This window comes from Carcharodon carcharias, chromosome 37 (genome assembly GCF_017639515.1).
Source record: "Carcharodon carcharias isolate sCarCar2 chromosome 37, sCarCar2.pri, whole genome shotgun sequence".
NCBI lineage: Eukaryota > Metazoa > Chordata > Chondrichthyes > Lamniformes > Lamnidae > Carcharodon > Carcharodon carcharias.
In genome coordinates, this window is record NC_054503.1 from 5,397,388 (window position 1) to 5,425,364 (window position 27,977).

At 58.5% G+C, this 27,977-nt stretch overlaps 1 protein-coding gene across 1 annotated transcript; it reads left to right on the plus strand.

Moving 5' to 3' along the window:
- Nucleotides 1-265: 265 nt before the first annotated feature.
- On the plus strand, nucleotides 266-27,930 carry efemp2a (EGF containing fibulin extracellular matrix protein 2a). Its single transcript, XM_041179902.1, has 11 exons — nucleotides 266-506; nucleotides 2,781-2,886; nucleotides 7,654-7,702; nucleotides 11,547-11,792; nucleotides 18,843-18,965; nucleotides 20,007-20,123; nucleotides 21,393-21,512; nucleotides 22,985-23,104; nucleotides 23,983-24,109; nucleotides 26,650-26,845; nucleotides 27,689-27,930. Exons 2-11 carry the CDS (start codon nucleotides 2,803-2,805, stop codon nucleotides 27,848-27,850), a joined length of 1,344 nt encoding a protein of 447 aa, XP_041035836.1. The 5' UTR covers nucleotides 266-506; nucleotides 2,781-2,802; the 3' UTR covers nucleotides 27,851-27,930.
- Nucleotides 27,931-27,977: the final 47 nt, after the last annotated feature.

Here is a 27,977-nt window from a genome sequence, read left to right on the forward strand (position 1 = left end):
TTCCGTCCCCCTCTCCCAACTCCTCTTTCACTCTCCCTCCCTCCCTCCCTCCCTCCCCCCCTTCCATCTCCCTCCCTCCGTTGGTCAGAACCTGTCGCAGCTGAACAAACACTGACCTCCGCCCTGCCTCCCAGACACCAAAGTGTTAACACTGCATGTTTGACATCTGTTATTATAGCTGGGAGCTGTGGGAAGGCAGGTAGGAGTTGGCAGGATTGGAGTTGTTTGGCAAACATCACAGGAATTCAGAACTGTGACGAGAGAGAGAGAGAGAGAGAGAGAGGATAGAACAGAACAGGAGAGACAGAGAGAACAAAACAGTCAGAAAAAAAGATAGAGGGAGGGAGAGAGAGAGAGATAACGGCAGAGAGAGAGAGAGACTCTGCCAACAATCTACATGAATCAATTCACCAATCACTACCTTTCGCTGAGCTGAGCATTTATTCACTGGGAACTAGTCAGTGACTTTGCCTGTCCTACATTGGCACACTGCAAAGCTTTCTCTGGTAAGTACATTTTTTTTAAAGACCTTTACTCTGGCTCGAGTGAGAGTTAAAAGAGGTCCTTTCTCGGGAACTTTTTCTGCTTCTCCCTCTCTCCGGGAGATCGACTAATTAAAAGGAGGGAAGTTTGCAGTGCGGAAGATTCCGGTTGAAGGGCCTCGACTGTACATATAAGGTGACTGTTAAAAAGAAAATCTCACAGCTCACAGGACAGTCATTACATTGTCAGGGCTAAATCTGCCTCTCGTGCAGCCAGAACTCCAAGTCCCCAGATATTTAAAAGCGTTAACTATATCCCTTTTAAATGAACACATCAGAAAGTTATACAATAAGAAGACCACGCCACCAACCTCTCTGGCTTTTTATCAGTAAAAGTAAAGACTCTCTTAGGAAAGGTATCATGGTCTTTGTAGAGAGAAAAAATCTGTCAGTAAAGATAACGATTCTCAGTAAAGATAACATGTCTCCTCTGAATAAAAATGCTTCTCTCTGTCAGACTAAAGATAAGAAACTTGACAATTTCGGGATGGGGACAGTGTAGAGGGAGCTTTACTCTGTATCTAACCCCGTGCTGTACCTGCCCTGGGAGTGTTTGATGGGGACAGTGTAGAGGGAGCTACACACTGTATCTAACCCCGTGCTGTACATGTCCTGGGAGTGTTTGATGGGGGCGGTGTAGAGGGAGATTTACTCTGTATCTAACCCCGTGCTGTACCTGCCCTGGGAGTGTTTGATGGGGACAGTGTAGAGGGAGCTTTACTCTGTATCTAACCCCGTGCTGTACCTGTCCTGGGAGTGTTTGATGGGGACAATGTAGAGGGAGATTTACTGTGTATCTAACCCCGTGCTGTACCTGTCCTGGGAGTGTTTGATGGGGACAGTGTAGAGGGAGATTTACTCTGTATCTAACCCCGTGCTGTACCTGTCCTGGGAGTGTTTGATGGGGACAGTGTAGAGGGAGCTTTACTCTGTATCTAACCCCGTGCTGTACCTGTCCTGGGTGTGTTTGATGGGGACAGTGTAGAGGGAGCTTTACTCTGTATCTAACCCCGTGCTGTACCTGTCCTGGGAGTGTTTGATGGGGACAGTGTAGAGGGAGATTTACTCTGTATCTAACCCCGTGCTGTACCTGTCCTGGGAGTGTTTGATGGGGACAGTGTAGAGGGTGTTTTACTCTGTATCTAACCCCGTGCTGTACCTGTCCTGGGAGTGTTTGATGGGGACAGTGTAGAGGGTGTTTTACTCTGTATCTAACCCCGTGCTGTACCTGTCCTGGGTGTGTTTGATGGGGACAGTGTAGAGGGAGCTTTACTCTGTATCTAACCCCGTGCTGTACCTGTCCTGGGAGTGTTTGATGGGGACAGTGTAGAGGGAGCTTTACTCTGTATCTAACCCCGTGCTGTACCTGTCCTGGGAGTGTTTGATGGGGACAGTGTAGAGGGAGCTTTACTCTGTATCTAACCCCGTGCTGTACCTGTAGCTGGGTTGAATAGAAAGGGAGTGTTAAATATTGCTGAGTACAGACTAGGCACTGGTTTGTACTTGCACGAGGACTAGAACAGGGAGTGGATTCCTGCCAATTCAGCACTCTCTACGCCTGCTGCTTCTGGTCTGCTGCATCCCTGGCAAGGATTGGGAGACGAGCTGACACTTGCCCAGCGGCTGTGTGCCCAGGTTCCTGTGCTGCTGGATTCACCCTCGGAAAGAAGACTGGCTTCAAAATAAAAAGCACCTCCCCCCTACCCACCTCCTTCCCCCCCACCCCCCCACCACCCCTCCACCCCCTCCTCCCTCCTCGGGACACCCTAAAGCTCTTCCTAGCCAATCCGGTACGTCCTCAAAGTGACGAATCGCTGTCCTCACGTAGGAAACACGGCTCAAGCCCGCTCGTGTACAGCAAGATCCCAACTGGCCTCTTGGACACTCCAGCGACAAACCCCCCCCCCACCCCCCCACCATCCCTTGGTCCTCGGATTTGCGGGATTCCCGGTCCCAGGAAGCTCCGTCTCCCTGGGCCTGATCTGGATTTGGTTGGCGGTGAAAGGGGGTAAAGCGGGTGGCTGGGGAATCAGCTGGCGAGGGATTGTCAGCTTCCCAGCCGCCCCGCCCAGGGCTTCAGGGTTTGGCAGTGCCGGACCCCGGGGGGACGGTTGGGTGGGGGGGTGGGGGGGAGGTGGAGGAGGGGCCAGCAGGGCCCGGCTGTGTCCGTCCGACTGGTGGGATACGCGCGCCGGGACCCTGCCTACCGCTCACGCTGTGCCCTCTCTCTGCCTCCAGGGTCTGAAGTCGTGGACGGACGATGCTGCTCCTGGCCCTGTTGCTTCTCGGCCTGTCCCTCCACACGGCTATTTCACAGCAGGTGGACGAAGCTGTCACCTACATGGTAAGGATCAACTCGAGGCCTAACTGCCCCACCTTCCTAACCACCACCCACCCACCCCCGCCCAGCCCTCCCCCAACCCACCACCCCACCCCCCAACCCCCCAACCCCACTCCGTCAAACCCCACAGCAACCCGGGGGACACGCTGCCCCTTTCCTGCAGGGTCCCAGGCCAGACCTCCACTCGACTGTGGCCTTGAGTCTCCAGCTCACTCAGTCCCCAAGCCGAGCAGACAGACGACAAGGTTGCTGCCTGCAGGCCCCCCGGGTGTCTGTCAGCCCCTCAGTGTCTGTCAGCCCCTCGGTGTCTGTCAGCCCCTCGGTGTCTTTCAGGCCCCCGGGTGTCTGTCAGCCCCTCAGTGTCTGTCAGCCCCTCGGTGTCTGTCAGCCCCTGGGTGTCTGTCAGGCCCCCGGGTGACTGTAAGCCCCTGGGTGTCTGTCAGGCCCCCCGGGTGTCTGTCAGCTCCTCAGTGTCTGTCAGGCCCCCGGGTGTCTGTCAGCCCCTGGGTGTCTGTCAGGCCCCCGGGTGTCTGTCAGCCCCTCAGTGTCTGTCAGGCCCCCGGGTGTCTGTCAGGCCCCGGGTGTCTGTCAGCCCCTCAGTGTCTGTCAGGCCCCCGGGTGTCTGTCAGGCCCCGGGTGTCTGTCAGCCCCTCAGTGTCTGTCAGGCCCCGGGTGTCTGTCAGCCCCTCAGTGTCTGTCAGGCCCCCGGGTGTCTGTCAGGCCCCGGGTGTCTGTCAGCCCCTCAGTGTCTGTCAGGCCCCCGGGTGTCTGTCAGCCCCTCAGTGTCTGTCAGGCCCCCGGGTGTCTGTCAGCCCCTCAGTGTCTGTCAGCCCCTCAGTGTCTGTCAGGCCCCCCTCAGTGTCTGTCAGGCCCCCGGGTGTCTGTCAGCCCCTCAGTGTCTGTCAGCCCCTCAGTGTCTGGCAGCCCCTCAGTGTCTGTCAGGCCCCCGGGTGTCTGTCAGCCCCTCAGTGTCTGTCAGCCCCTCGGTGTCTGTCAGCCCCTCAGTGTCTGTCAGGCCCCCGGGTGTCTGTCAGCCCCTCAGTGTCTGTCAGGCTCTGGGTGTCTGTCAGGCCCCCGGGTGTCTGTCAGGCCCTTGGGTGTCTGTCAGCCCCTCAGTGTCTGTCACGCTCTGGGTGTCTGTCAGCCCCTCAGTGTCTGTCAGGCCCCTCGGTGTCTGTCAGCCCCTCAGTGTCTGTCAGGCTCTGGGTGTCTGTCAGCCCCTCAGTGTCTGTCAGGCCCCTCGGTGTCTGTCAGCCCCTCAGTGTCTGTCAGGCCCCCGGGTGTCTGTCAGGCCCCTCGGTGTCTGTCAGCCCCTCAGTGTCTGTCAGGCCCCTCGGTGTCTGTCAGGCTCTGGGTGTCTGTCAGGCCCCCGGGTGTCTGTCAGCCCCTCAGTGTCTGTCAGGCCCCCGGGTGTCTGTCAGCCCCTCAGTGTCTGTCAGGCCCCCTGGTGTCTGTCAGGCCCCTGGGTGTCTGTCAGGCCCTGGGTCTCTGTCAGGCCCCCGGGTGTCTGTCAGGCCCCGGGTGTCTGTCAGCCCCCCGGGTGTCTGTCAGGCCCCGGGTGTCTGTCAGGCCCCCGGGTGTCTGTCAGGCCTCCGGGGTGTCTGTCAGGCCCTGGGTCTCTGTCAGGCCCCAGGGTGTCTGTCAGGCCCCCGGGTGTCTGTCAGGCCCCCGGGTGTCTGTCAGGTCCCTGGGTGTCTGTCAGGCCCTTGGATGTCTGTCAGGCCCCCAAGTGTCTGTCAGGCCCCGGGTGTCTGTCAGGCCCCCGGGTGTCTGTAAGGCCCTTGGGTGTCTTGTCAGGCCCTTGGGTGTCTTGTCAGGCCCTTGGGTGTCTTGTCAGGCCCTTGGGTGTCTGTCAGGCCCTTGGGTGTCTGTCAGGCCCCCGGGTGTCTGTCAGGCCCCAGAGTGTCTGTCAGCCCAGGCCCCATGGGGATCTCTCTCAATTCTGAGGCAGATTTCAAGGTTTGGGTCCCCGCACCAGAGACTTGAGCACAAGATCATGGCTGGTACTCCCCAGGGCCAGGAAGGAGGGAGTGCTGCACTGTCGGAGGGTCAGTACTGAGGGAGCGCCGCACTGTCGGAGGGTCAGTACTGAGGGAGTGCTGCACTGTCGGAGGGTCAGTACTGAGGGAGCGCTGCAGTGTCGGAGGGTCAGTGCTGAGGGAGCGCTGCACTGTCGGAGGGTCAGTACTGAGGGAGTGCTGCACTGTCGGAGGGTCAGTGCTGAGGGAGTGCCACGCTGTTGGAGGGTCAGCGCTGAGGGAGTGCCGCACTGTCGGAGGGTCAGTGCCGAGGGAGTGCCGCACTGTCGGAGAGTCAGTACTGATGGAGTGTCGCACTGTCGGAGGGTCAGTACTGAGGGAGTGCCGCACTGTCGGAGGGTCAGCGCTGAGGGAGTGCCGCACTGTCGGAGGGTCAGCGCTGAGGGAGCGCTGCACTGTCAGAGGGTCAGTACTGAGGGAGTGTCGCACTGTCGGAGGGTCAGTACTGAGGGAATGCCGCACTGTCGGAGGGTCAGTGCTGACGGAATGCCGCACTGTCAGAGGGTCAGCGCTGAGGGAGTGCCGCACTGTCAGAGGGTCAGTACTGAGGGAGTGTCGCACAGTCGGAGGGTCAGTACTAGGGGAGTGCCGCACTGTCGGAGGGTCAATGCTGAGGGAGTGCCGCACTGTCGGAGGGTCAGTACTGAGGGAGCGCCGCACTGTCGGAGGGTCAGTACTGAGGGAGTGCTGCACTGTCGGAGGGTCAGTACTGAGGGAGTGCAGCTCTGTCGGAGGGTCAGTACTGAGGGAGCGCTGCACTGTCGGAGGGTCAGTACTGAGGGAGCGCTGCACTGTCGGAGGGTCAGTACTGAGGGAGTGCAGCACTGTAGGAGGGTCGGTGCTGAGGGAGAGCCGCACTGTCAGAGGGTCGGTGCTGAGGGAGCGCTGCACTGTCGGAGGGTCAGTACTGAGGGAGTACAGCACTGTAGGAGGGTCAGTACTGAAGGAGCGCTGCACTGTCGGAGGGTCAGTACTGAGGGAGTGCTGCACTGTCGGAGGGTCAGTACTGAGGGAGCGCCGCACTGTCGGAGGGTCAGTGCCGAGGGAGCGCCGCACTGTCGGAGGGTCAGTGCTGAGGGACTGTCGCACTGTCGGAGGGTCAGTACTGAGGGAGTGCCGCACTGTCGGAGGGTCAGTGCTGAGGGAGCGCCGCACTGTCGGAGGGTCAATGCCGAGGCAGCGCCGCACTGTCAGAGGGTCAGTACTGAGGGAGCGCCGCACTGTCGGAGGGTCAGTACTGAGGGAGCGCCGCACTGTCGGAGGGTCAGTACTGAGGGAGCTCTGCACTGTCAGAGGGTCAGTACTGAGGGAGCGCCACACTGTCGGAGGGTCAGTGCTGAGGGAGTGCTGCACTGTCGGAGGGTCAGTGCTGAGGGAGTGCTGCACTGTCAGAGGGTCAGTAGTGAAGGAGCGCCGCACTGTCAGAGGGTCAGTGCTGAGGGAGTGCTGCACTGTCGGAGGGTCAGTACTGAGGGAGCGCCGCACTGTTAGCGCTGCCATGTTTCATGATGAGACATTAAAGCCCCCCCATCTGCCCCCACCCCACCTCCCCCAAAACCCCTGCTGGATGCAAAAGGTTTTTGGAATTTCTGCACTCTGGGAAACACGGCAGCTAATTTGCGCACAGCAAGATCCCATGAAGAGCATCCTGGTAATGTAACCTTTTTTGTTTTGAAGTGATGTTGGTTGAGGGACAAATATTGGCCCCAGGACACCGGGGAGAACTCCCCACCTCCCCCCTTCCAATGCTCCCGCCACCCCACCCCCCAACACTTCTACAGCAGCCGCGGGATCTTTTATGTCCACCTGTAGAGGGCAGACGGGGGGCGTGGTTTAACCGCTCATCTGATAGACGGCACCTCTGACAGCGCGGCTCTCCCCCCGTGCTGGTACAGCGGGTGTCGGCCTGGATTTTGTGCCAACATCTCCGGAACCCATGACCTTCTGACTCTTGAGGAGAGAGAGAGAGAGGGAGCAAGAGAGAGGGAGTGTGGTACCCGCTAAGCCACAGTTGGCATCTGCCACTGTCTACAGCTGCCTGGGTGAATGAGGTGCCAACGTGAGGGAGAGCGGACTGGGCCTTGGCGAGTGCCTCAGTGCTGCAGGGGCCTTGTTTAACCAGCTCCACAGGAGTCAGAGTCACCAAGAGGGATCCTTCCCTGAACGAGTCAGGACTCAGCCACGCCAGCTCGCTGTTAATTTACAGCCCCCTTGAACGGCTTGTGGACCGTTCTGTTCCCAAAACCCCCTTTGTGTCAACATCACTCTCCATGTTTCACCCAGAAAATACCCCTCCCACCCCACGGGTTGCCAACTGGGGTTGGACGTGTACCTGGAGGTAGGTCGCCTGACCACTCGCCTCCACCTCCTCGACCCCGCCCTCCTCCTCCTCCTCCTCCTCCTCCCATTGGCCGCCTGGCCCGCCCGTCCCCAGCTTGTCGGGCCTCCCCGACCAATCGGAAAGCGTACGCCCTCCCCCGCACCCACCCCCCCCCCCCCCCCCCCCCCCCAACCCCAAGGTCAACCGGATTGGAGGGCTTCGCGTGATTGTCCCGCCTCCCCTCCCATGGCCGGGGGGGGGTGGGGTGGGGGGGCACCCGATCTTTCTCTTCACTGCTCGGTGTGGAAGGGTTGAAAAGGAGTTTAGAAAGCGGGCTTTGCCCACGGCCCATCCGCTTGCTGCTTGCCCAGTTGAACAGTCTGTGACTTTGTGCTCGTTCTCTCTCCGCAGGAGTGTACTGACGGCTACGAGTGGGATCATGAGAGGCAGCATTGCCGAGGTACGCAAACCAGCTCCCCCCCCCCCCCACCCCCCCATCCCAACCCCACTGAAGGAGCAGAAATCCCCTTGGCTCAAAGCAACATCACAAATTTAACCCCCCACCACCCCCCCGCCCCCGCCTTTGGTGTACAGGATGAGGTCACTCGGCCCATCGTGTCTGTGCTGGCCCGTTGCAAGATCGATCCAATTAATCCTACAACCCCACCACCCCCCCCACCAAATTCCTGTAAATTTCTCCTTTTCGAGTATTTATCCAATTCCCTCCTTTTGAAAGTTCCTACTGAATCTGCTTCCACCGCCCTTTCAGGCAGCGCCTTCCAGATCACAACAACTCGCTGTGTCAAAAAAACATTCTCCTCATCCCCCCCTCTGGCTCTATTACCGATTCTCTTCAATCTGTGTCCCCTCTGGTTACCGACCCTCCTGACACTGGAAACAGTTTCTCCTGATTCACTCTATCCGAACCCCCTCCTGATTTTGAACGCCTCGATTCAATCTCCCCCTTAACCTTCTTTGCCCTAAGGAGAAACAATCCCAGCTTCTCCCAGCCCCTCCGCATTGACTGAAGTCCCTCAGCCCTGGTCCCCGATCCGGGGAATCTCTGCACCCTCGCTCCGGCACTCGACGGCTTCCTGAGAGTGTGGTGACCAGAGTTGGCCGCGGGGGGGCCTGTGATATTCCCGGCAGCGTTCCGGGGACCCCGCAACCTGGATTTGGTGGCCGGACCTCGCTCGTATATTTTGTTTCCTCCTGACTGGTGGCTTCACAGGAAAGCCTGAACTTGTAGGCCTCAGTTGGAAAGAGGGGAGCGAGGGATGGGCCGGAAGGGGGATAGGAAAGACCTTGGTGGGCGGGGTGGGGGGGGGGGTGGTGGTGGTGGGGGGAGGTTGGGGGTGTGTGGGGGGTGCTGTGGGGGGCTGGATGGGGCTGTGGGGGGGGTGGTGGGCTGGGGGGGGTGGGATGGTGTTGGGGGCGTGGGTGTGGGGTGGGGGAGGTGTGGGGGAGGGAGGGGAGGTGTTAGGGTGGAGGGGGTGTGGGGGTGGGTGGTGTTGGGGGTGGGGGTGGGTGTGGGGTGGGTGTTGGGGGGTGGGGGTGGGTGTGGGGTGGGTGTTGGGGGGTGGGGGTGGGTGTTGGGGTGTGGGGGTGGGTGTGGGTGGGTGTTGGGGGGTTGGGGTGGGTGGGTGGGTGTTGGGGGGGTGGGGGTGGGTGTGGGGTGGGTGTTGGGGGGGTGGGGGTGGGTGTGGGGTGGGTGTTGGGGGGTGGGGGTGGGTGTGGGGTGGGTGTTGGAGGGGTGGGGGTGGGTGTGGTGTGGGTGTTGGAGGGGTGGGGGTGGGTGTGGGGTGGGTGTTGGGGGGTAGGGGTGGGTGTGGGGTGGGTGTTGGGGGGGTGGGTGTGGGGTGGGTGTTGGGGGGTGGGGGTGGGTGTTGGGGGGGTGGGGGTGGGGTGGGTGTTGGGGGGTGGGGGTGGGTGTGGGGTGGGTGTTGGGGGGTGGGGGTGGGGTGGGTGTTGGTGGTGGGGCTGGGGTGGGTGTTGTGGGGTGGGTGTTGGGGGGTGGGGTGGGTGTGGGGTGGGTGTTGGGGGGGTGGGTGTGGGGTGGGTGTTGGGGGGTGGGGGTGGGTGTGGGGTGGGTGTTGGGGGGTGGGTGTGGGGTGGGTGTTGGGGGGGTGGGTGTGGGGTGGGTGTTGGGGGGGTGGGGGTGGGTGTGGGGTGGGTGTTGGGGGGTGGGTGTGGGGTGGGTGTTGGGGGGTGGGGGTGGGTGTGGGGTGGGTGTTGGGGGGTGGGTGTTGGGGGGTGGGTGTGGGGTGGGTGTTGGGGGGGTGGGTGTGGGGTGGGTGTTGGGGGGGTGGGTGTGGTGTGGGTGTTGGGGGGGTGGGGGTGGGTGTGGGGTGGGTGTTGGGGGTGGGGGTGGTGTGGGTGTTGGGGGGTGGGGGTGGGTGTTGGGGGGTGTTGGGGGGGTGGGTGTTGGGGGGTGGGTGTGGGGTGGGTGTTGGGGGGTGGGGGTGTGGTGGAGGTGTGGGTGTGTGGTGGAGGTGTGGGGGGTGGGGGTGTGGGGGTGGAGTGTGGGGTGGGTGTTGGGGGGTGGGTGTGTGGGTGTGTGGTGGAGTGTGGGGGGTGGGGGTGTGGTGGAGGTGTGAGGGGTGGGGGTGTGGGGGTGGAGTGTGGGGTGTGGGGGTGTGGTGGAGTGTGGGGGGTGGGGGTGTGGGGGTGTGGGGGTGGGGGTGTGGTGGAGTGTGGGGGGTGGGGGTGTGGGGGTGGGGGGTGGGTGGGGGGTGGGTGTGTGTGGAGGTGTGGGGTTGGGTGGGTTGGTGTTGGGTGTTGGGGAGGCGGGGGTGGGGTGGGGGGTGTTGGGGGGTGTGGTGGTGGTTGATGTGGGTGTTGGGGGGTGTAAAGCCCGATCATGAGGAAGGGGGTGTGGGGGTGGGTGTTGGGTGTTGGGGAGGCGGGGGTGGGGTGCAGGGTGTTGGGGGGGTATTGGGGGGTGTGGGGGTGGGGTGGGGGGTGTTGGGGGGTGTGGGGGTGGTTGGTGTGGATGTTGGGGAGGTGGGGGTGGGGTGGGGGGTGTTGGGCGGTGTGGGGGAGGTTGGTGTGGGTGTTGGGGAGGTGGGGGTGGGGTGCAGGGTGTTGGGGGGGTGTTGGGGGGTGTGGGGGTGGGGTGGGGGGTGTTGGGGGCTGTGGGGGTGGTTGGTGTGGGTGTTGGGGAGGCGGGGGTGGGGTGCAGGGTGTTGGGGGGGTGTTGGGGGGTGTGGGGGTGGGGTGGGGGTGTTGGGGAGGTGGGGGCGGGGTGCAGGGTGTTGGGGGGGGGTGTTGGGGGGTGTGGGGGTCGGGTGGGGGGTGTTGGGGGCTGTGGGGGTGGTTGGTGTGGGTGTTGGGGGGTGTGGGGGTCGGGTGGGGGGTGTTGGGGGCTGTGGGGGTGGTTGGTGTGGGTGTTGGGGGGTGTAAAGCCCGATCATGAGGAAGGGGGTGTGGGGGTGGGTGTTGGGTGTTGGGGAGGCGGGGGTGGGGTGGGGGGTGTTGGGGGGTGTGGGGGTGGGTGTTGGGTGTTGGGGAGGCGGGGGTGGGGTGGGGGGTGTTGGGGGGTGTGGGGGTGGGTGTTGGGTGTTGGGGAGGCGGGGGTGGGGTGGGGGGTGTTGGGGAGGTGGGGGTGGGGTGCAGGGTGTTGGGGGGGTGTTGGGGGGTGTGGGGGTGGGGTGGGGGGTGTTGGGGGGTGTGGGGGTGGTTGGTGTGGGTGTTGGGGGGTGTGGGGGTGGGGTGGGGGTGTTGGGGGCTGTGGGGGTGGTTGGTGTGGGTGTTGGGGGGTGTGGGGGTGGGGTGGGGGGTGTTGGGGGGTGTGGGGGTGGGGTGGGGGGTGTTGGGGGGTGTGGGGGTGGGGTGGGGGGTGTTGGGGGGGTGTTGGGGGGTGTGGGGCTGGGGTGGGGGGTGTTGGGGGGTGTGGGGGTGGGGTGGGGGGTGTTGGGGGGTGTTGGGGGGTGTGGGGGTGGGGTGGGGGGTGTTGGGGGGGGTGGGGGTGGGGTGGGGGGTGTTGGGGGGTGTAAAGCCCGATCATGAGGAAGGGGGTGTGGGGATCAAGGGGGCGGGAGGAAGGGCAGCTCGGGGAGGGGCTGCTCCTCTCGGCCCACAAGCAGCGCCGGAAAGGCTCTTCCCCAGCCTGATCCCACCCTCCCCCCACCCCCCCCAGCCACCGGGACCCCTGCGGCACTCCCGAGGGAGTTAAAAACACCCCTTGCCCAGGGGCGGGGAAAGCCAGAAAACTCCCCACGCGCCCACCCTACCCCAAACCCCCCCCATCCCCCCCCCAATGCTTTCGCCGAGGCCTGACTGGTCATATTGTCGCTCTCCCGCAGACATAAACGAGTGCGAGACCATCCCCGGGGCCTGCAAGGGGGCCATGAAGTGCTTCAATCACTACGGAGGGTACCTGTGCCTGCCTCGCTCAGCCTCCATCATCACCCACAACGACGTGCCCCCTAACAACGAGCCTGGCGCTACCCCCCCACTCGCCAGCCAGCAGCCGCCACTCCCCGGCGTCAACTCTGCAGCCACCGCCTGCCCACAGGGGTACAGCCCCAACCAGGAGGAGCAGTGCGTGGGTAAGTGTCCGTTAAAAGCTAAACCACCACCCCCCCCCCCCGCCACCGACTACACCCCCGGGTGTGGGTTGCTGGCGGGGGGGAGATGGTTTACAATCGGTAACGAAAGTGCAGCCGGGAATCGGGGGCGGGGGGGGGAGAGTGGGTCTCGCGTTCCTATAGCGCCCTTTTTACTGGACATCCCGAGACAGGTTCGCAGGCAGCGGGGTGCGTTCTCCTCCTTCCTGGAAGCGCGGCGGCCGAATTTGCGCACGGCAAGAGCCCACAGCTGTTTCACGGTCCCCCGGGAAAGGGGTGGGAATGGAAGGGTGGGGGAGGGCGTGCTCCGATTAAATCGAGGCGCTGATTTCAATTGGGAGGGGCCCCACCTCGTACTGCAGGGGGGAGGGTGGGGGGGTGGGGGGTGAGACGGAGGGAGAGAGAGAGAGACGGAGGGAGGGAGAGAGAGACGGAGGGGGACGGAGAGAGAGAGACGGAGGGAGGGAGAGACAGAGACGGAGGGAGGGAGAGACAGAGACGGAGGGAGGGAGAGAGAGACGGAGGGAGGGAGAGAGAGACGGAGGGAGGGAGAGAGAGACACGGAGGGAGGGAGAGAGAGAGAAAGAGGGACGGAGGGAGGGAGGGAGAGAGAGCGACGGAGGGAGGGAGAGAGAGCGACGGAGGGAGGGAGAGAGAGCGGCGGAGGGAGGGAGAGAGAGCGACGGAGGGAGGGAGAGAGAGCGACGGAGGGAGGGAGAGGGACGGAGGGAGGGAGAGAGAGGGACGGAGGGAGGGAGAGGGAGCGAGAGAGAGACGGGGGGAGAGAGAAAGAGAGATGGAGGGAGAGAGAAAGAGAGACGGAGGGAGGGTGAGAGAGTGACGGAGGGAGGGAGAGAGAGAGAGAGAGCGACGGAGGGAGGGAGAGAGAGCGACGGAGGGAGGGAGAGAGAGACGGAGGGAGGGAGAGAGAGAGACGGAGGGAGGGAGAGACAGAGACGGAGGGAGGGAGAGAGAGACGGAGGGAGGGAGAGAGAGACGGAGGGAGGGAGAGAGAGATGGAGGGAGGGAGAGAGAGAGAAAGAGGGACGGAGAGAGAGCGACGGAGGGAGGGAGAGAGAGCGACGGAGGGAGGGAGAGAGAGCGACGGAGGGAGGGAGAGAGAGCGACAGAGGGAGGGAGAGAGAGCGACGGAGGGAGGGAGAGAGAGCGACGGAGGGAGGGAGAGGGACGGAGGGAGGGAGAGAGAGGGACGGAGGGAGGGAGAGGGAGCGAGAGAGAGACGGAGGGAGATAGAAAGAGAGATGGAGGGAGAGAGAAAGAGAGACGGAGGGAGGGTGAGAGAGTGACGGAGGGAGAGAGAGAGAGAGAGCGACGGAGGGAGGGAGAGAGAGACGGAGGGGGACGGAGAGAGAGAGACGGAGGGAGGGAGAGACAGAGACGGAGGGAGGGAGAGACAGAGACGGAGGGAGGGAGAGACAGAGACGGAGGGAGGGAGAGAGAGACGGAGGGAGGGAGTGAGAGACACGGAGGGAGGGAGAGAGAGAGAAAGAGGGACGGAGGGAGGGAGGGAGAGAGAGCGACGGAGGGAGGGAGAGAGAGCGACGGAGGGAGGGAGAGAGAGCGGCGGAGGGAGGGAGAGAGAGCGACAGAGGGAGGGAGAGAGAGCGACGGAGGGAGGGAGAGAGAGCGACGGAGGGAGGGAGAGGGACGGAGGGAGAGAGAGAGAGGGACGGAGGGAGGGAGAGGGAGCGAGAGAGAGACGGGGGGAGAGAGAAAGAGAGATGGAGGGAGAGAGAAAGAGAGACGGAGGGAGGGTGAGAGAGTGACGGAGGGAGAGAGAGAGAGAGAGCGACGGAGGGAGGGAGAGAGAGCGACGGAGGGAGGGAGAGAGAGCGACGGAGGGAGGGAGAGAGAGCGACGGAGGGAGGGAGAGAGAGCGACGGAGGGAGGGAGAGGGAACGGAGGGAGGGAGAGAGAGGGACGGAGGGAGGGAGAGGGAGCGAGAGAGAGACGGGGGAGAGAGAAAGAGAGATGGAGGGAGAGAGAAAGAGAGACGGAGGGAGGGTGAGAGAGTGACGGAGGGAGGGAGAGAGAGAGAGAGAGCGACGGAGGGAGGGAGAGAGAGCGACGGAGGGAGGGAGAGAGAGCGACGGAGGGAGGGAGAGAGAGCGACAGAGGGAGGGAGAGCGACGGAGGGAGGGAGAGAGAGCGACGGAGGGAGGGAGGGAGAGAGAGAGACGGAGGGAGGGAGAGACAGAGACGGAGGGAGGGAGAGACAGAGACGGAGGGAGGGAGAGAGAGACGGAGGGAGGGAGAGAGAGACGGAGGGAGGGAGAGAGAGCGACGGAGGGAGGGAGAGAGAGCGACAGAGGGAGGGAGAGCGACGGAGGGAGGGAGAGAGAGCGACGGAGGGAGGGAGGGAGAGAGAGAGACGGAGGGAGGGAGAGACAGAGACGGAGGGAGGGAGAGACAGAGACGGAGGGAGGGAGAGAGAGACGGAGGGAGGGAGAGAGAGATGGAGGGAGGGAGAGAGAGAGAAAGAGGGACGGAGGGCGGGAGGGAGAGAGAGCGACGGAGGGAGAGAGAGCGACGGAGGGAGAGAGAGCGGCGGAGGGAGGGAGAGAGAGCGACAGAGGGAGGGAGAGAGAGCGACGGAGGGAGGGAGAGAGAGCGACGGAGGGAGGGAGAGGGACGGAGGGAGGGAGGGAGAGGGACGGAGGGAGGGAGAGGGAGTGAGAGAGAGACGGAGGGAGAGAGAAAGAGAGACGGAGGGAGAGAGAAAGAGAGACGGAGGGAGGGTGAGAGAGTGACGGAGGGAGGGAGAGAGAGAGAGAGAGCGACGGAGGGAGGGAGGGAGAGCGACGGAGGGAGGGAGAGAGAGCGACGGAGGGAGGGAGAGCGACGGAGGGAGGGAGAGAGAGCGACGGAGGGAGGGAGGGAGAGAGAGAGGGACGGAGGGAGGGAGAGAGAGAGACGGAGGGAGGGAGAGAGATGGAGGGAGGGAGAGAGAGACGGAGGGAGGGAGAGAGAGGGACGGAGGGAGGGAGAGAGAGGGACGGAGGGAGGGAGAGGGAGAGAGAGAGACGGAGGGAGAGAGAAAGAGAGACGGAGGGAGAGAGAGAGAGAGAGACGGACGGAGGGAGAGAGAGAGACGGAGGGAGGGAGAGAGAGAGATGGAGGGAGAGAGAGGGATGGGGGGGAGAGAGAGAGACGGAGGGAGAGAGAGAGAGGGAGGGAGAGAGAGAGGAATAGAGGGGGGAGGGAGAGAGAAAGAGAGACGGAGGGAGAGAGATGGAGGGAGGGTGAGAGAGCGACGGAGGGAGGATGAGAAAGCGACGGAGGGAGGGTGAGAGAGAGACGGAGGGAGGGTGAGAGAGACGGAGGGAGAGAGAGAGAGAGACGGAGGGAGAGAGAAAGAGCGATGGAGGGAGAGAGAGAGAGCGACGGAGGGAGAGAGAGAGAGCGACGGAGGGAAAGAGAAAGAGAGATGGAGGTAGAGAGAGAGACGGAGGGAGAGAGAGACGGAGGGAGGGAGAGAGAGATGGAGGGAGGGAGACAGAGAGAGATGGAGGGGGAGAGCGAGAGAGAGAGATGGGAGAGAGAGAGAGAGATGGAGGGGGAGGGGGAGAGAGACGGAGGGAGGGAGAGAGAGCGATGGAGGGAGGGAGAGAGAGAGAGAGAGACGGAGGGAGAGAGAGAGACGGAGGGAGGGGGGGAGAGAGAGAGAGAGAGGGAGAGACGGAGGGGGAGAGCGAGAGAGAGCGAGAGATGGAGGGGGAGAGAGAGAGAGACGGAGGGAGAGAGAGATGGAGGGAGAGAGAGAGAGGGAGACGGAGGGGGAGAGAGAGAGGGAGACGGAGGGAGGGAGAGAGAGAGACGGAGAGAGAGAGAGAGAGAGAGACGGAGAGAGAGAGACGGAGGGAGAGAGAGAGGAAGACGGAGGGGGAGAGTGAGAGAGGGAGATGGAGGGAGAGAGGGGGAGAGGGAGACGGAGGGGGAGAGGGAGATGGAGGGGGAGAGGGAGACAGAGGGGGAGAGGGAGACGGAGGGGGAGAGGGAGACGGAGGGGGAGAGAGAGACGCAGGGGGAGAGAGAGACGGAGGGGGAGAGAGAGACGGAGGGGGAGAGGGGGAGATGGAGGGAGGGAAGGAGGCAGAGAGAGAGAGACGGAGGGGGAGAGAGAGAGAGACGGAGGGGGAGAGAGAGAGGGACGGAGGGGGGGAGAGAGAGAGACGGAAGGAGGGAGAGACGGAGGGAGGGAGAGAGAGAGAGACGGAGGGAGGGAGAGAGAGAGAGAGGGAGGGAGAGAGAGAGACAGAGGGAGGGAGAGGGTGACGGAGGGAGGGAGAGAGGGAGACGGATGGAGGGAGAGAGAGAGACAGAGGGAGAGAGAGAGAGACGGAGGGAGAGAGAGAGACGGAGGGAGAGAGAGAGAGAGAGACGGAGGGAGAGAGAGAGAGAGAGAGATGGAGGGAGAGAGAGGGGAGACGGAGGGGGAGAGGGAGACGGAGGGGGAGAGAGAGACGGAGGGAGATGGGGAGACGGAGGGAGGGAGAGAGAGAGAGAGACGGAGGGAGGGAGAGAGAGAGAGAGACGGAGGGAGGGAGAGAGAGAGGGAGAGAGGGAGGGAGAGAGAGAGAGAGAGACGGAGAGAGAGAGAGAGACGGAGGGAGAGATAGAGGAAGACGGAGGGAGAGAGAGAGAGAGGGAGACGGAGGGGGAGAGGGAGACGGAGGGGGAGAGAGAGACGGAGGGGGGGAGAGAGAGAGACAGAGGGAGGGAGAGAGAGAGAGACGGAGGGAGGGAGAGAGAGACAGAGGGAGGGAGAGAGAGAGAGACAGAGGGAGGGAGAGAGAGAGACAGAGGGAGGGAGAGAGAGAGACAGAGGGAGGGAGAGAGAGAGAGAGACAGTGGGAGGGAGAGAGAGAGAGATGGAGGATGGGAGAGAGAGACGGAGGGAGAGAGAGAGACGGAGGGAGGGAGAGAGAGAGACGGAGGGAGAGAGAGAGACGGAGGGAGAGAGAGAGAGAGACGGAGGGAGAGAGAGAGAGAGACGGAGGGAGAGAGAGAGAGAGACGGAGGGGAGAGAGAGAGAGACGGAGGGGAGAGAGAGAGAGAGACGGCGGGAGAGAGAGAGAGAGACGGAGGGGAGAGAGAGAGAGAGAGACGGAGGGAGAGAGGGAGAGAGAGACTGAGGGAGAGAGAGAGAGACGGAGGGAGAGAGGGAGAGAGACGAGGGAGAGAGAGAGAGAGACGGAGGGAGAGAGAGAGAGAGACGGAGGGAGAGAGAGAGAGAGAGACGGAGGGAGAGAGAGAGAGAGAGAGAGACGGAGTGAGCTGGGTGAGGGGTGGGTTAAGAAAGCAGATCGGAGATAAACTGGTTAAACTAACTGGTAGAAGCCAGGACTGACCACAAAGCCCCCAGTTCAGTGAAGCCACTTCCAGCAGAGATCCCAATCCTCTCATTTTGGCACATGTTTGTGCTCCCTCTCCCTCTCATTTGCCTCCCAGAACCTGTAATTTTCTCCACATAGCAGCCCACCACCCCCAACCCTACACCCTGTCCGATTGTAAAAACCTTACCAGCTTCCCCACCCCACCCTTTCCCACCCTCTCCACGTCAAAGTGTCTCTCCAGAGTAACCACATCCTGTGGTTTGTGCCACGCAGTTTACTTCCCTTTGACTGCTCCTCTGTAAGTGTTGCTGATCTGGGTTAGATTAACACTGACTGTGCATGAAGAGGCCATTCAGCCCCTCTCCAGTGGGTTTTTTTTTCCCCATTTGTTCTTTCATGGGGTGTGGGTGTCGCTGGACAAGGCCTAGCATATATTGCCCATCTCTAATTGCCCCTTGAACTGAGTGTCTCGCTCGGCCATTTCAAGGGACAGTTAGGAATCAACCACATTTGCTGTGGGTCTGGAGTCACCTGTAGGCCCAGACCAGGTAAGGGTGGCAGATTTCCTGCCCTAAAGGGGACATTGGTGAACCAGATGGGGTTTGTACATCAATTGCTGATGGTTGTCATGGTCACCATCACTGAGACTAGATTTCAACTCCAGGTTTTTTAATTAAATTTAAATTCCACCAGCAGTGGGATTTGAACCCGTGTCCCCAGAGTATTAGCCGGGGCTTCTGGATCGCTGGTCCAGCGACATTACCGATACCTGTTCTGCCAGTCAATCAGATCATGGCTGATCTGTATCCTAACTCCATCTGCCCACGTCAATCCCCTCACCCAACAAACATCTATCAACCTCCGTTTTCATGTTTTAAGTTGACCCTTGGTCTTTTTGGGGGAGGGGAGAGAGTTCCAGATTCCCACTCCTCTCTGGGTGAAGATGTGCTTCCTGACATCACCCCTGAACGACCTGGCTCTTGTTTTAAGGCCCAGCACCACCGCCGCCCCCCCACCCCCTCCCCGCAACCCCCACCCCGCCCCCCCCCACCCCCACCCAACCCCCAGCCCTTGTTCTGAATAGCCCCACCAGAAGAAATAGTTTTTCTCTCTCGACCCCAGCAAGTCCTTTAATCATTTTGAACACCTCTGTTAGATCACACCTTAATTGTCTAAACTCGGGACATCAGTCAGGTCAACCACACGTCTGTCTGCACTTTTCCCCACCATCCATCCGATAGTCTGTGGGTTTAATGTGTCCCTTGTGAATTTGAGCCCCTTAATCCAGGCCGAGGCTCCCACTGAGGGAGTGCTGCACTGTCAGAGGCATCACCTTTCACAGAAGACATTAAGAGTGTTGTATAAAAACCTGCGGCCACAATTGGATGAAGAGTGGGGGTGGGGGTGGAGGGGGGCAGTTCTCCCCAGTGTCTGGGGGCTCATACTTATCCCACAAACAAGCTCAGCTTGACGTCTAGTCCGTCAGTGTGGCGCTCCCTCAGTGCTGGGAGCGTCCGTTTGGATTCTTGGCTGGATCTTCTGCCTCGGGGCCAAGAGAGCGATGGTCAGGGAGCCTGGGCGCAAGGGTTGTAGACGCGGCTGGGATGAGTACTGGCGCTCCCCCTACAGAATCCTGCTCTTCATACTGACTCCCTGGCTTCGCTCATCCACACAGACGTCGACGAGTGCAAGCTCGACATCCACAGCTGCCAGCCGAGCCAAGAGTGCGTCAATACCCAGGGAGGGTACAACTGCAAGTGCCCAGAGGGGTATCAGCTGGTGGGGACAGAGTGTATCGGTAAGTGACAAGCAGGTGGAGTACAAGGCAGGAAAACGTGAGGTTCTCCACTTTGGCAGGAAGGATAGAAAAGCAGCCTATAATTTAAACGGAGAGAGAGTGCAGAGCTCTGTGGTACAGAGGGATCTGGGCGTCCTGGTACATGGATCACAAAAAGTTTAGTTTGCAGGAACAGCAAGTGATTAGGAAGGCAGATGGAATGTTGGCCTTAATTCCAAGGGGGTTTGAGCATAAAAGTAGCGAAGTCTTGCTAGAATTGTACAGGGCGTTGGTGAGACAGTACCTGGAGTACGGTGTACAGTTCTGGTCTCCTTATTAAGAAAGGATATACTTACATTGGAGGCAGTTCAGAGAAGGTTCACTCGGCTGATCCCTGGAATGAGGAAAGGTTGAAGGGGTTGGGTCTGTACCCATTGGAGTTTAGGAGAATGAGGGGTGATCTTATGGAAAGATACAAGATCCTGAGAGGACTTGGCAGGGTGGATGCTGAGGGGATGTTTCCCCTTGCAGGGGAGTCTAGAACTAGGGGAGACAGGTTAAAAATTAGGGGTCTCCCTCCATTTAAGACGGAGTTGAGGAGAACTTTTTTCTCTGAGGGTCGTGAGCCTGTGGGAATCACTTCCCCAGAGAGCGGTGGAGACTGGGTCACTGAGTATGTTCAAGGCTGAGTTAGACAGACTTTTATTGACAAGTCAAGGGTTATGGGGGACAGGAAGAAAGGAGTTAAGGCCACAATCGGCTCAGCCACGATTCTGTGTCATTATGACTGTACGATATGATCCTATTGAACAGCAGAGCAGACTCGAGGGGCCAAATGGCCTACTCCTGCTCCTAATTCTTGTGTTCCCGGTGATGGGTTAATTGCTTTCATTGCTCTGGGAGCCATAACAAAGCTGCTGCAAAGCTTCTTCATCGAAAACTGCCAACAAGTGCTTCTGTTTTGACCCCTGTGGCTCGGAGGTGAAAGGTTGCCTGTGTGGTACACAGGCCTGGAAATGTTGGACTGTCAGCACCTCTCTCTCTCTCTCTCTCGTCTTTCAGACATAAACGAATGTCGCTTCAGGTACTGTCAGCACCGGTGTGTGAACTCTCCGGGGTCGTTCACGTGTCAGTGTGAGCCAGGCTTCACCTTGGGGAGAGACAACCACTCCTGTGTGGGTAAGTCCAGCACCGAGGCTGCCTCTGCCTCTACTTCTCTCTCTCTTTCTCTCGCTCTGTCTCTCTGCGTACTCCAGACTGTGGAATCTGGGAGAGGACTACACCATCCTCACCAGTCACCCTGGTACACTCTGACTTAAGTCTAGATCTAGTCTGTTATTACCCTTCCCCCTCCCCTCCCCACCCCATCCCATCCCCCAACATGGCCTGGATCTGGTCCTGAGGTCTTGTCTCCATTTCCTAGTGTGTTACAGGTCAACTGGACTGCACAGAATACACAGCACAGAAAGAGACCTTTTGGCCCAACCAGTCCCTACCGGTCCACTCGAGTCTCCTCTCAACCTTTCCTCATCTGAAACTACCATCGTAACCCTCCTATTCCCTTCCCCCTCATATACTCGTCCAGTTCCCCCCCTTAAATGTATCTACACTATTCACCTCTCTGGGGCACAGCCTCAGAGTAAAGGGAAGACCTTTTAGAACAGAGATGAGGAGAAACTTCTTTAGCCAGAGAGTGGTGAATCTATGGAATTCATTGCCACAGAAGGCTGTGGAGGCCAGGTCATTGAGTGTATTTAAGAACGAGATAGATAGGTTCTTGATTGGTAAGGGGATCAAAGGTTACGGGGAGAAGGCGGGAGAATGGGGTTGAGAAACTTATCAGCCATGATTGAATGACTGAGCAGACTCAATGGGCCGATTGGCCTAATTTCTGCTCCTATGTCTTATAGTCTCCCCCCACTCCCTGTGGGAGAGAGATCCACGTTCTCCCCACTCTCCGCGGAAAGAGGTTTCTCCCGAATTCCTGATTGGATTTATTAGTGACCGTCCCATTTCGAAGGCCCTGAGTCCTGGTCTCGTCCACAAGAGGAGACGTTCTCTCTGTATCCACTCTGTCAAAACCTTTCAGAGTTTTAAAGACCTCTGTTGGGTCACCCCCACAGCCTTCTCTTTTCAAGAGAGAAGAGACCCAGCCCGTCAATCCTTTCCTGGTGTGCACACCCACACATTTCTGGGATCATCCTCGTCAATCTTCTCTCTTACGCTCTCCCGAACCTCTGTAACCTTTTATAACGTAGAACAGCACCCGGTGCTGTAAAGTGGGATCGAACCAATACAGGCTGAGCGTAACTTTCCTACTTCTCAGTTCTACCCTGCTAGAGATTAAAAACCTCGTGCTTGGTTTGTCTGGATGGTAGATTTAAATCTGTGAACAAATTGCAGAAGCCCCCATTTAATCAGAGCTCAAAACGCTCCCCCTTTTTACAGACGTGGACGAGTGTGAGATGGGAGCCCCGTGCGAGCAGCGTTGTTTCAACACCTACGGGTCCTTCCTGTGCCGCTGTGAGCAGGGCTACGAGTTGAGCAGCGACGGGCAAAGCTGCCAAGGTAAAAGACAACCATGTGGGCTGGTGGCACGAGAGGGAGTCAACCTGGGCGAGAGGCTCGGAGCCCAGCTATTGATTGCCCTGGTCGGAGATTGGCACAAACGGCAGACTTTGGGGGCCAGGGGTTCGGCGGGGGGGGGGAGTGGCTGGAGGAGGTTACAGAGATAGGGAGGATTGTAGGGGCTGGAGGAGGTTACAGAGATAGGGAGGGTTGTAGGGGCTGGAGGAGGTTACAGAGATAGGGAGGGTTGTAGGGGCTGGAGGAGGTTACAGAGATAGGGAGGGTTGTAGGGGCTGGAGGAAGTTACAGAGATAGGGATATAGGGTCACAACGCTTTGCGGTAACTTGTACCTGTGATGTCGGAAAACAGCCCGGGAAACACGACATAGACAAAATTTGACCCTGAGCCACATACGGCTGACCAAAAGCCCAGTCGGTGAGGTCGGCTTTAAGGAGCGTCTGAAAGGCAAAGAGAGGGAGGCGAAGAGAGGTTTAGGGAGGGAATCCCCCAGGCAGCTGAAGGCCCGGCCACCAATGGTGGAGTGATGGGAAATCGGGGGATGCTCAAGAGGCCGGAATTGGAGGAGCGCAAAGATCTCGGAGGGTTGTAGGGGCTGGAGGAGGTTACAGAGATAGGGAGGGTTGTAGGGGCTGGAGGAGGTTACAGAGATAGGGAGGGGTGTAGGGGCTGGAGGCGGTTACAGAGATAGGGAGGGTTGTAGGGGCTGGAGGAGGTTACAGAGATAAGGCGGGTTGTAGGGGCTGGAGGAGGTTACAGAGATAGGGAGGGTGGTAGGGCCTGGAGGAGGTTACAGAGATAGGGAGGGTTGTAGATGCTGGAAGAGGTTACAGAGATAGGGAGGGTTATAAGGGCTGGAGGAGGTTACAGAGATAGGGAGGGTTGTAGTGGCTGGAGGAGGTTACAGAGATAGGGAGGGGGTGTAGGGGCTGGAGGAGATTACAGAGATAGGGAGGGTTGTAGTGGCTGGAGGAGGTTACAGAGATAGGGAGGATTGTAGGGGCTGGAGGAGGTTACAGAGATAGGGAGGGTTGTAGGGGCTGGAGGAAATTACAGAGATAGGGATATAGGGGCCAAGTGGAGGTTAGAGAGTTAGGGAGGGGGCAAGGAGGGATTTGAAATCAAGGATGAGAACTTTTAAAAGCGAGGTAGTCGGACTGGGATACAGCAGTTGAGTGGGCGCAGGGGAGTGACGGGTGAGGCTTTGCTAATGACAAGTCCCTCATCATCACGCAGGCTGCCAATACTGGCTCAGATGTGAAGACCCTGGGTTGAGATAATGAGAGGGGGTAATGTTCTGTATTCCAACAAGGTTCACGTCTCTCCTGGTAGAGAGGGGTGAAAATTTTTATGTGGTATGGCAGATTAATTGTCGGCCATTCTAAAGAAGTATTTGCATTGGTACTTCACTCTCTCCCAGTTCAATAATCCCTCGCCATCCTCTGTAATGCAGATATCGATGAGTGTAGTTACTCCAACTACTTGTGTCACTATCAGTGTGTGAATGAGCCAGGCCGTTTCTCCTGCGTCTGTCCTGATGGCTACCAGCTCCTGGGCACCAGGATCTGCCAAGGTATGGTCAGCCCACCTCTATTACTCACCTCCTGATTTAGACTTGGATCTGCAGCGAATTCAGAAGGGATGTATCAGTAAAATAGTCATGTTCAGCTGTACCACACTGTAGCACAACAAGATTGTTCATCAGGAACAAACACTCCCAGGACAAGTACAGCACGGGGTTAGATACAGAGTAAAGCCCCCTCTACACTGTCCCCATCAAACACTCCCAGGGCAGGTACAGCACGGGGTTAGATACAGAGTAAAGCTCCCTCTACACTGTCCCCATCAAACACTCCCAGGACAGGTATAGCACAGGGTTAGATACAGAGTAAAGCTTCCTCTTGTATATCCCCACCCCAACCCTGACCCTTGCTCGCTCCTAAGAAAAAGGGGGTCATCTCGTGAGGAAAGGTTGGACAGACTGGGCCTATATCCTGTTAGAGTTGAGAAGAGTGAGGGGCGATCTTATTGAAACTTATAAGATCCTGAGGGGACTCGACAGGGTGGATGGTGAGAGGACGTTTCCCCTTGTGGGAGAGACTAGAACGAGGGGACACAGTTTAAAAATAAGGGGTCTGCCAATCAAGACGGAGATGAGGAGAAATTTTTTCTGTCAGAGAGTCTTGAATCTTTGGAACTCTCTTCCCCGGAGAGCGGCGTAGGCGGGATCGTTGAATATTTTTAAGGTGGAGGTAGATAGATTCTCGAGGAACAAGGGGTCAAAGGTTATCAGGGGGGTAGGCGGGAATGTGGGGTCGAGGTTACAGTCGGATCAGCCGTGATCTTATTGATTGGCGGAGCAGGCTCGAGGGGCTGAATGGCCTCCTCCTGCTCCCAATTCACATGCTCTTTCATCCACTGAAGGCTGCTTTTGTGTTTTGGACAGTACAGATGTGAACGAGTGTGAGACAGAGCAGCACCAGTGCACGGAGAACCAGATGTGCACCAATGTGTACGGCGGATTCCGGTGTGTGCCGAAGAACCAATGTCAGGAGCCGTACGTGCAGGTGTCAGACAAGTAAGAGTCGTCACTGGCGAGGGAGATCCCAGATGTTATTCTGGCAGCAGCTGTGAGTTGGAGGGACTCTTCATCTGTCCCCTTATCGTGAGCTGCTGGGGCTAGTATCCTGTGAGGCCGCTTTGCCTTCAAGCGGTTTCGAGTGTGGCTGTGGACTGAGCATCAATACTGACCCTATTCCCCATCCCCGACCCCCCCCCACCCCCCAACCCCCAGTAGAGGGAACTGTCAGAACGCCGAGGAACAAGGAAAGATCTGCTCAGATTGTGGACTGACCCAAATGGAAGGTCTAACCTCTCCCCAGCGCCTTCCACCACCTCAGGGCATCCCAAGGCTCCACAGCCAATGAAATCCTTTTTTTTTTTTAAAAGCGTGGTCACTGTTGTGATGTAGGAAACAAGGCAGCCAGTTTGCGCACAGCAAGATCCCACAATTGGCCCTGTGCTACCAACCCAGACCATCTGTTCTTTTTTAGTTATGTTGGTTGGGGGATAAATACGGGCCCCCCGGAGAGAACGCTCCCTGCTCTTTTCCAATCTTTTATATCCTGCCGAGCAGGCAAAACAAGAGCTCTCACTACGCTGATAGGGAGAGATAAGCAATCCCAGGGCAGGTACAGCACGGGGTTAGATACAGAGTAAAGGTCCCTCTACACTGTCCCCATCAAACACTCCCAGGACAGCTACAGCACGGGGTTAGATACAGAGTAAAGCTCCCTCTACACTGTCCCCATCAAACACTCCCAGGACAATACACCATGGGGTTAGATACAGAGTAAAGCTCCCTCTACACTGTCCCCATCAAACACTCCCAGGACAGGTACAGCACGGGGTTAGATACAGAGTAAAGCTCCCTCTACACTGTCCCCATCAAACACTCCCAGGACAGGTACAGCACGGGGTTAGATACAGAGTAAAGCTCCCTCTACACTGTCCCCATCAAACACTCCCAGGACAGGTACAGCACGGGGTTAGATACAGAGTAAAGCTCCCTCTACACTGTCCCCATCAAACACTCCCAGGACAGGTACAGCACGGGGTTAGATACAGAGTAATTCTCCCTCTACACTGTCCCCATCAAACACTCCCAGGACAGGTACAGCACAGGGTTAGATGTGTTACCTGAAAGGCAGCACCTCTGACAGCGTGGCACTCTCTGAGTACTGGCACTGGGAGTGTCGGCCTGGATTTTGTGCTCAAGTCTCTGGAATGGGTGGTCTTGAACCCACAACTTTCTGACCTAAGAGGTGAGAGTGCTACCCATTGAGCTAGTGTCACCTCATGTCTTGAGGACACAAGAAATAGATGCAGGAGTGAGTAGACCATAGGCCTCATCAAGCTGCCTCTACCATTAATAACATCATGGCTGCAACTCCATTTTCCTGCCCTCTTCCCATTTCCCTTCATTACCTGAGACAGCAAAACTCTGTCTATCCCGCAGCCTTAAACATATTCAGCAATGGAGCATCCACAATTCTCTGGGGTAGAGAATTCTAAAGATTTACAACCCCCATCTCAGTCCTAAATGATCAGCCCCTTATCCTGAAACTGGGCCCTTGTGTTTTAGATTCCCCCGAACAATAGGAACAATCTCTCTCAGCATCCACCCTGTCACAACCCCTTCAGACTTGTGTACGTTTCAATGAGATCCCCTCTCGTTCTTCTAAACTCCAGAGAATATAGACCCAGTTTACTCAGCGTCTCATCAGTGGACAACCCCCTCATCCCAGGGACCAGTCTGGTTGTACCGCCTCCAGTATATCCTTTCCTTAAATATAGAGACCAGCACTGTGCATTGTACTCCAGGTGCAGTCCCACCAAAACCGTGTTCAATTGTAGCAAGACTTCCTTATTCCTGCACTGCAGTCCGCTTGCAATAAAGGCCAACACGCCATTTGCCTTCCTCATTGCTTGCTGTACCTCCATGCTAACGTTTTGAGTTCCTTGTACAAGTACACCCCAAGACCCTCTGAATATCCACATTTACAAGTTTTACACCTTTGAAAACATATTATTTTTCTATTCCTGCAGAGTGAATATCTTCACACTTCCCCACGTTTTACTCCATCCACCACCTTGTTGCCCACTCACTTACCCTGTCCATATCTCTTTGCAGCCTCTTTGTGTCCTCCTCACAGCTTACCTTCCCACCTAGCTTTGTACCATCTGCAAACGTAGATCCATTGTTCTCTGTCTCATCTAAGATTGTAAATAGCTGAGGCCCCAGCACAGATCCTTGCAGCACTCCACTGGCTGCCAACTTCAAAATGTCCGATTATCCCTATTCCCTGCTTCCTGCGTGTTAACCAGTCCTCTACCCACGCGAAAATATTACCCTCAACTCCCAAGAGCTCTTATCTTGTGCATTAACCTTTTTGTGTGGCACCTGATTGAATGCCTCTTGGAAATCCAAGGATACAACATCTACCAGTTCCCCTTTATCTACCCAACTAGTTACATCCTCAAATAAAATTTGTCAAACAGGATTTCCCTTTCTGAAACCATGTTTAACACGACGTGTTGACCCTCTCGTTCCCACAGCCGCTGCCTGTGCCATGCCACAACTCCAGGGTGTCAGGACAAGCCAGCCTCAATTGTCTATCGGTACATGAGCATCACGTCGGACAGGAGTGTTCCCTCTGACATCTTCCAAATCCAGGCCACCAGCATCTACCCCGGAGCCTATAACACCTTCCGCATCAAGGCAGGGGATGAGCAGGGAGATTTCTACATCAGGGTGAGTATATCCTGGGAATACTCAGGAAACGGTCAAGGATGGCAGCAGCAGAGCTATCGGGATGGGCTCAAGTTTGCGGAGGCTGGAATGTGAGAGGCCAGGGGGGAGGGGAGGAAGGGGAGGGGGAAGGGGAAGGGGAAGGGGAGGAGGGGGAAGGAGGGGAGGAGGGGGAGGGGAAGAGAGGAGGAGGAAGGGGGGAAGAGGGAGGAGGAGGAGGGGGAGGGGGAGAGGGAGGAGGAGGGGGAGGAGAGACGGAGGAGGAGGGGGGAAGAGGGAGGGGGAGGGGGAGGGGGAGGGGAGGGGGGAGAAGAGGAGGGGAGGAGAGGGAGGAGGAGAGGGAGGGGGAGAGGGAGGAGGAGGGGGAGGGGGGAGAAGCAGGGGAGAGGGAGGAGGGGAAGGGGGAAGGTGGGGAAGGGACTCGAGCCGGAACCTTCTGCTGGGGAGGGAGGTAACTGCGCTACCCCCAGGGAGCAGAACTTTCAAATTCAGAGCCAGGGCGTGGTGGGGGGGTAGCGGGGAGGTGATGTCAGGAAGCACCTCTTCAAACACAGGGGAGCGGAAATCTGGAACTCTCACACTCCCCTCCCTCCCCCAAAAACAGTTCGGGGGGGGTGGGGGGGTCAGTTGAAAAATTCAGGACTGAGAGGGGTAGATTTTTGGCTGGGGTCGGTGGGGTGGGGGGTGAATTGAGGGTGTGAGGAAAGCAGGGCAGGCGGACAGAGTCAAGATAAAGATCAGCCATGATGGAGTTGAATGGATGGGAATGGGCTGGAGGGGCTGAATGGCCTCCCATCCCTACGCTGGAACTAACTCTCCTCTTCATTTTGTTTTTAATCTCCGTAGCAAATCAACAACATCAGTGCAATGTTGGTGCTGGCCAAGCAAGTGACAGGCCCAAAGGACTTTGTGCTGGATCTTGAGATGGTCACTGTCAACCCGGTCATGTCATACCAGTCGAGCTCCGTGCTGAGGCTGACCATATACGTGGGCTCGTACTCCTTCTAAGGGCTAGATCACCCTCTGGTGTTACTGTAATAGAATTCTTTTTTTTTTAAAAAGTTAAAAGAAAAGTGGTTTGCAACAAACATACCTTACGTTCAAACACCCCTCTGTTATCATCCTTGTGTGTGTG

Bases quoted from the DNA above. Each gene is read 5' to 3' on its own strand.
- efemp2a (XM_041179902.1), top strand. From the start codon at position 2,803: ATGCTGCTCCTGGCCCTGTTGCTTCTCGGCCTGTCCCTCCACACGGCT. The intron at 7,703-11,546 runs GTACGCAAACCA...GCTCTCCCGCAG, and splicing joins TGAGAGGCAGCATTGCCGAG to ACATAAACGAGTGCGAGACC. The intron at 20,124-21,392 runs GTAAGTCCAGCA...CCCTTTTTACAG, and splicing joins AGACAACCACTCCTGTGTGG to ACGTGGACGAGTGTGAGATG.